Source organism: Macaca mulatta, chromosome 20, assembly GCF_049350105.2.
Source record: "Macaca mulatta isolate MMU2019108-1 chromosome 20, T2T-MMU8v2.0, whole genome shotgun sequence".
Classification (NCBI taxonomy): domain Eukaryota; kingdom Metazoa; phylum Chordata; class Mammalia; order Primates; family Cercopithecidae; genus Macaca; species Macaca mulatta.
In genome coordinates, this window is record NC_133425.1 from 62069463 (window position 1) to 62076807 (window position 7345).

At 49.9% G+C, this 7345-nt stretch overlaps 1 protein-coding gene and 1 long non-coding RNA gene across 15 annotated transcripts in view; one reads left to right on the forward strand and one right to left on the reverse strand.

Moving 5' to 3' along the window:
* TK2 (thymidine kinase 2) overlaps positions 1 to 5035 on the reverse strand; it is a 40611-nt gene extending 35576 nt beyond the window's left edge. For 4 of the 14 annotated variants that reach the window (XR_001441771.3, XM_077984080.1, XM_077984078.1 and 1 more), the window contains exons 1-2: positions 4665 to 4871; positions 3733 to 3764 (exon numbers count right to left, since the gene is read on the reverse strand). Coding sequence is in view for 8 of the 14 variants with exons in the window: in XM_077984080.1 (XP_077840206.1) it covers positions 3733 to 3764; positions 4665 to 4788 (156 nt within the window). In the remaining 6 variants the exon portion in view is untranslated. Of the gene's footprint in view, positions 1 to 2728; positions 2824 to 3732; positions 3765 to 3864; positions 3905 to 3924; positions 3928 to 3994; positions 4872 to 5007 lie in introns of those variants that run through there. The other 10 variants (XR_013410973.1, XM_077984085.1, XM_077984084.1 and 7 more) reach the window with 7 other exon arrangements.
* On the forward strand, positions 1329 to 4848 carry LOC144337618 (uncharacterized). The gene is made up of 2 exons (XR_013410977.1): positions 1329 to 1641; positions 3347 to 4848. It is a non-coding gene; the product is annotated as an uncharacterized LOC144337618 (long non-coding RNA).
* Positions 5036 to 7345: the final 2310 nt, after the last annotated feature.

The window sequence follows — 7345 nt, forward strand, 5'->3', positions numbered from 1 at the left end:
GTTCAGATAAGCCCTTCTCCCAGAAACGTGTTCCTATTCCCAGCATGAAATCCTGAAGAATTGGTGAATGTCAGGCCCTGAATGAGCTCAGCCAATCTGCCCTCCGGTTTAGAGCCGGCAACACAGGAAGAATCTCACAAAGTTCCCCTGAAATGGAAGGGGGAACAGGAAGCAAGCAAAGGGAGTCTTTACATTTCTTTTTAAAGTGATGTCTAAAAATATTATAAGAGGAGTGCATGCCCATTGAAGAAAATACAGAAAATCAAAAAGGAGAAACTATCACCATAATCCCAATACTAAGAGATAAACCCCATGACATGTGAGCATATTTCATGCCAAATATTTTCTATGCAGTCCTCATCTTTGAGCACGTTTCAACTGCTTATTGAAGGCCTATGCTGTGCCAGGTACTGTGTACTCAGGACCCCGTTGCAACGGCCAAAGAGCTCATGAGTGTGTGGAGGAAAGCAATAAGAAACTGTGAAAAGGAGATGGTCCCCATGATATGGAAGCACATGGCCGGCCTGGCCCAACGCTCTGTGACTGCACTACAATTTATCTCCATTTTCCTCTGCTGTGAGGCCTTGAGTCCAATTTTCCATGATTATAACTGAAACTGTGACGAGCCATCTATCCCTATTATAAATAACAATATTTAATCTTTTCTAAAAATGGAAATTAAGCATTCTTGTGCTAAGAAATACATTCTCAGTGGCCAGGCACAGTGGCTCAGGCCTGTAATCACAGCACTTTGGGAGGCCGAGGCAGGGGATTATTTGAGGGCAAGAGTTCGAGACCAGCCTGGCCAACATGGTGAAACCCTGTCTCTACTAAAAAAACAAAAATTAGCCAGGCATGGTGGCATGTGCCTGTAGTCCCAGCTACTTGGAAGGCTGACATGGGAGGATCACCTGAGCCCGGGAAGTCGAGGCTGCAGTAAGCCGTGATTGTGCCACTGTCCTCAAGCCTGGACAACGGAGCCAGACTTTGTCTCAAAAAATAAAAAATAAAAATAAAATAAAATTAGATTGTAGTGGCGTTTACTCTGTAGTGCTGTTTACTCTGCAAATTTACTAAAAATCATTGAATTACACACTTAAAACGGGTGAATTTTGTGGTATGCAAATTATAACTCAGTAAAGCTGTTTTAAAAAGGAACCCAGCTAATTTCATTTAACATTCAAATAACTAAGGGAAGACACTTTTACCCCATCACACCCCAAACTCTCTCTTACATGCTCCTTGTTAACCCCACAACTATCTCTTAACTAGACTGAGAATTTCGGCATTAATGTTTATATTTCTTTCCTGTTTGTTTCCTAAGGACAGTTTTTTTTTTCTTTCACTTGAATCACACTTCATACACTTTTATTGGTTTTGTTATTTTTTTTTTCATCTTTTACATAGTGAGTGCCTTCCCAGGTCACTATTTTTCAAAAACATGGTTTTTAATGACTTTATATATTCCATTACATAAGATCTGTCACAATTTATTGAACTCCTTACTATTTGATTTTTTTTTTTTTTTTTTTTTTTTTTTTGAGACAGGGTCTTGTTCTGTTGCCCAGGATGGAGTGCAGCAATGCAATAACAGCTCACTGCAGCTTCGACCTTCCAGGCTCAAACAACCCTCCCACCTCAGTCTCCCGAGTAGCTAGGACTACTGGTGCACACCACCATGCCCAGCTAATTTTTTTTATTTTTTGTAGAAACAGCATTTTCCCACGTTGCCCAGGCTGGTCTCAGACTCCTGAGCTCAAGTGATCCTCCCACCTTGGCCTCCCGAAGTGCTGGGATTACAGGTATGAGCCATTAGGCATGGCCCTGTTGGATATTGTTCTGTCCAGCTATTTTATTAAAAAATTTTGTTGTGATACTCAATTATTTGATATTGTAAACTGTGCCATGTGATGGCTGCACTATCCACCCAGACACCGTCAACACTCTGGACATCTCTCCTCACCCAGCAATACCAGTCAACCAACCAACAACTCCCCTAGGCCCTGCTTTCCCACTCAGCTGCAGGCTGTGTGCCATCTCTAGTTTACTTAAGGTCTCTCTCCTTCCAGTCTGGCCCAGCTGGGCCCTCCACTCGTGGTCCCTCACATCGCTCCCTGAGAGGCAACCTGGATGGTGCTGGGTGGGGGTAAAGCCCTTCAGTGACTCTGGGTTTTAAGACCTATTCACAGTCCCTCTGCACCTATCCTCCAGCCCTCCCCAGCTGCCTCTCTAGGGACTGGCCACATGCCCAGGCCTGCAGGTTCTCTTTCTTCTGTGACTTGTACCTGTTACAACACTCCTGCCTCAAACTCTCCTCCATCTCCCAGCAGGCAATAAGACGCTGCCCAAAGCTCCTCTCAGTCATCAGCCCCCCTACTCACAGCCCCCACGCTCACTGCTGTTCTAGTTCCACCATTCTCCTAGTTACTGCTGTCTCCCTCATCAGACAGACCTCCCCCATCAGACAGACCGCAGATTCCCAAATGTCAGGGCTGTTTGACTGCCAGGTCCCCAGGTCCTAGCCCAGTGCCTCCCACAAAGGAGCTCACAGGACTTGAATGGTTACAAACAGTCTTGAGCCTGAATGCAGGCTCCATACCACTTTCTATGAACTAGCTACTGTGTGTCTGGGGGCACATCAAACCACACCCAAAAAACACAGAGAACAGACCCAGCTCACATCAATGCTAGCTCAATAACTAATAAATAGCCAGGCACAGTGGCTCACACTTGTCATCACAGCTACTCAAGAGGCTGATGCCAGAGAATCACTTGAGCCCAGGAGCTGGAGGCCAGCCTGGGCAACGCAGCAAGACCCTGTCTCTTAAATATATAAACAAACGATAATACATTAATTACCATCCAGCTCAACTTTGCATTTCCCTCCCCTTCTATGGCACCTGCTGGCATATCCTTCTCCTAATTTCAATAAACTTCCACAAATCTCAAGCATTTCAATCCTTTCTGTGTGATTTCACTACTTCCCAAGAGCTCTCTATCACCCTGAGCACCCTGGGGGCCTGCCCACACTGTCTACCCTCTGCAGATCCCAGCCACGGTACTCCTGCCGCCACTTGCCTAGCCACCCCCTTTCCAGCCACAGGAGCTAGGAACTTTCAGTTCTCTTAAGGAATTGAGCCTTGGTTGGTGACCAAAATATCACCCCCTACCCCAGCCAGTAAAGCACCCAACATCCCGGTGGACACCAACCTGACCCTCCTTTGACCTTCAACCTCACACTAGTCACAGCCCCAACCCAGAGCCAGCATCTCAAAGCCACCCTGATCCCTGAACCCACATATGTTGACCCTCAAGGTTTCTCTCTGATCCCCTGCCCACCCATCAGTCTCAGCACTGGGGGGAGAGGGTGGTGGTCGATAGAGCTTCCCTCACATCTGAGCTGCCCAACCCAAGATGAAACTGACCTTCCCCATAACACAATAAGGGTTTTTCAAATACTTTCACAATCATCCCTTAAGCTTTAACCAAATCTACCTGAAGGATACAAATACTTGTGCGCTCCTACCTGTGCAGACTCTGGGGAAAGATACAAGAAATTGGTAACAGAGGTGGCCTCCTGGGAGGGTGACAGATTTCCTTCTCCCTGGAGATTCTCTTGTATTTTTGCTTTTTACTCTGGAATGTATTTTTGCTTTTTACTCTGCTTTTTTCTCTCTCTTCTTCAAAAAAATAAATATTATCCTAGACAGTACACATAAAAGAGGGACTTACCACGGATTTTTTCTCTTTTTCCCGTTCTTTATCTACAAAATAAAGGAAATCAGTTTTTAAACTCACTTTTAAATAACTCTCCTCTGCCCTAATTTGCTACATGACCACAAAAACACTAATTTTTATGCTCACTCCCTGGCCTAAAAATATTTTCCATTTTGGGCGCCCTCCAAGGTTGGAGGCGCGCACCACCGTCTCATCGATGTGCCGCCCTGGGCTGCGGCTGCGTGGGTCCCCAGTGTGCTCGAGTTCTTTCACTTACTACATTGTACTTTGTATTTTCCACGTTATCTATTTAGATCTTCACAGACTGGGTGTTAAGCAAGTGGAAAGGCAGAGCAGCCTCCACTCGCGGTGCACGGAGAAGAGTGGGCGGCGGGCATGGGTTTCGGCCTGGGACGCAGGTGCTCCTCTAGGCCCAGGGCGGGCATCGCTGCCCATCCACCCCACAGGAGGTTCTCTCAACAGCCATATGGCGGACACCAGAACCCGGGTGTAAGAGTGACCCGTTTCTGAGTGGGTCCCCACTCCCGGGGAGGGCAGGAGAGCGCCGGGGGCGTAACCCCCTCCCCTACGCTGGCACCAGAGTGTGAGAAGAATCGGCTTAGGGCAGCTCCCAGTCCCCATCGCCCCCAAGGTCGAAAGAATCGGGCCAGGAAACGGGTCGGGGGACCCGAGGTTGGGCTGCTCTTTAACGCCTCTCTTCCCATCCCAGAACAAGAACCGGGCGCAGAACCCCATCCCCCCCGCGCTCGCTGCGGTCTAGCGCCCGGGTAACTGCCGATGGCTGTCCCCGCCCCCGCCGCAGCCGGGGAGGAAATCCCGCGCCTCGGAGGAGGCGCTTCGGGCTCGGGTGGGTTCCGGGAGCCCAGGGACCGGGAGTAGGTGGGCACATAGGGGCTCCTGGGAGGCGGGACCAAGACGTGCGTTACCCGAAGGCCAGGCCCCGCGCTGCACCCTCCGCGACCCGGGGCCTGAGGCCGGGCTCCCGGGGCTTCCCGGCCCAAAGCAGCGCAGCGCCAGGGCGGCCCAGCCCCGCAGCGGCCGCAGCAGCATAGCTGGGCGAGCGGATCCAGAGGCCCTGGAGAGTGGATCCAGAGGCCCGGGCTTCCTTCCTGTGAGAGTCGGCGCGGGCTACTGCTCGTCCAGCCCTTGCGCGCCGCCTGGATCCCGGCGCCTGGCCCTTAAAGAGACCCGGTCACATTTCATCTTCTCAGCGAGAGGAGAAATACTCCAAGGGAGAGGTTCGCCGCTGGCAGCCAGAAGCCTTCCCACTGCTAGGACGCTGGCAGAACGCACCCATAACTTGGCAACACTGGGAGGATGGATGGCACATAATACCAGTGACTGATGGGTTGATTAATGATTGCAGATTACTTAATTGAACACCTTCTGTAATCAGACTCCTGGCACACACTCGTCACTTATTCCTCCCAACAACCCTGCATATAGATATTGTCTCTCCCATTCTTCGAGCTTGTCCTCAGAGAATTAGGTAACTTGTTCAAATGGTCAGAAGCAACAGATATAATTCCTTGCTCTACTCTTTCCCCTCTTCTCACTACTGCACTTGCCTAGTCTTTTTACAAAGTAAATTTTTTGGCCCAGGCGCGGTGGCTCACACCTGTAATCCCAGCACTTTGGGAGGCCGAGGAAGGCGGATCACCTGAGGCCAGAAGTTCGAGACCAGCCTTGGCCAACATGGCGAAACCCCAACTCTACTAAAAATGCAAAAAGTAGCTGGGTGTAGTGGCGGGCCCCTATAATCCCAGCTACTCAGGAGGCTGAGGCAGGAAAATCGCTTTAACCTGGGAGGCGGAGATTGCAGTGAGCCGAGATCGCTGCACTGCACTATGGCCTGAGCAACAGAGGGACACTTCCTTCCCCCTGCCAAAAAAAAAAAAAATTTTTTTTTTTAATGATCAGAAGCGGCTGGGCGCGGTGGCTCAGGCCTGTAACCCCAGCACTTTGGGAGGCCGAGGAGGGTAGATCACTTGAGGTCATGAGTTCAAGACCAGCCTGACCAACATGGCAAAACACTGTCTCTACTAAAAATACAAAAATTAGCCAGGCGTGGTGGCGCAAGCCTGTAATCCCAGCTACTCAGGAGGCTGAGGCACGAGAATCACGTGAGTCTGGGAGGCAGAGGCTGCAGTTAACTGAGATGTGCCACTGCAATCCAGCCTGGGTGACAGAGACTACGTCTCAAAAAAAAAAAAAAAAAAAAAATCAGAAGCATTCATTAAGGGGTGAAGCTAGAATTCCAGCCCATTTCTCTTGCTTGGCAGCTGGAGCTCTTTCCTCTAAACTTTGACAGTTCCAACGTCTAGACTCTAAACGCACTAGATCCCTCCAGAGGACGCAACCAAATATTCCAACTGGACAGACAAGTAGGGGCTAGGAAGGAAGCATGTGAATTCCATCATACTCAGCAAAAATTCAGCCCAGATGTGGAGTCACAGTGTATTAGAATTCAACAGGCCCAGGTCCAGTAATCAGAGCTGTTGCCACTCTTGACTCTGAAGGGTCCAGTGCTTGCGTGGAAGGGTTTCTTACCTCTCCCAGGAGGGCACAATACTGGCAATCACCTCTAGGCAGGGAGAAGGTAGTCATTTGCCTCTAGATCTGTTGCCTCATTTTGTGCTTCCTGCATATCTGCCACACACCTAGCAAGTGTGCTCTCCGTAAATAAACTTCAGGATTAAGGCCATTTTTGAGTGATTTGTGATGAAGCTGTTGGAGGTAACTGCTGATCAGATTTAAAGGAATGAAATGGACTGAAGCTGAGATGGGCAGGATCCAAACAGATCTGAATGAACTAGGGTGACGGCAGAATTATCCAAGATAGAATTTAAATCACATAAGAGGAGAGACATATACTTCCCATCCCTAAAAAGGAATGCCCCAAGACGGTGGCTTCATGGGAGCACTTGAGAAAACATGAATTGAAGTATCTCAAGGGACTCAGGCTGTTCCACGGAAGAACGAGTACCAGTGGGAGGCAAAAGTAAAAATATGCAGAACAAGTCCAGACTGTGATGCCCTGGGGGCTTGGATAGGACCTGAGGCTGCACACATTCTGCACCAACTATGTGCCAGAACCTGGACCCTGCAGGGAGAGCAGCAGACCAGCCCCTGCTTTTGTAGAATTTGCATTTTTATTATATACATCAGCTAGCAATAAATGCTGAGAAGTGATGGTGGCTGCTCTACACGGGATGACCAAGGGAGATCCCCTTTAAGGAGGTGATATTCACGATGCCCAAGGTGTTGGGAGATGGGGCCGCCATTTCTAGACCTCCCTCCCTCTCTTCTGCTCCCCACCCTGGGAGGGCTTCTCGACAGGAAGACTCCTCAGGAAAACTAGAGGGCTGCCGTCATTAACGCCAGGCCAGAACAGGGCGGGCTAACAGGGCGCTAGCCGGCGTGCCCACCTCTAGGTCCGCTAATGTGTGCCCACCTCCAGGTCCGCTAATGTGAGCCCACCTCCAGGTCCGCTAAAATACTACGCAACAACTAAAAGACAGGACGAGCCAGAGCTGCCGGCCCAGAGATGCCGTGGGGGCGCATGCGCGAGAGCGACCGCGGCGCCGTGCGCATGCGCGCGGGAGAG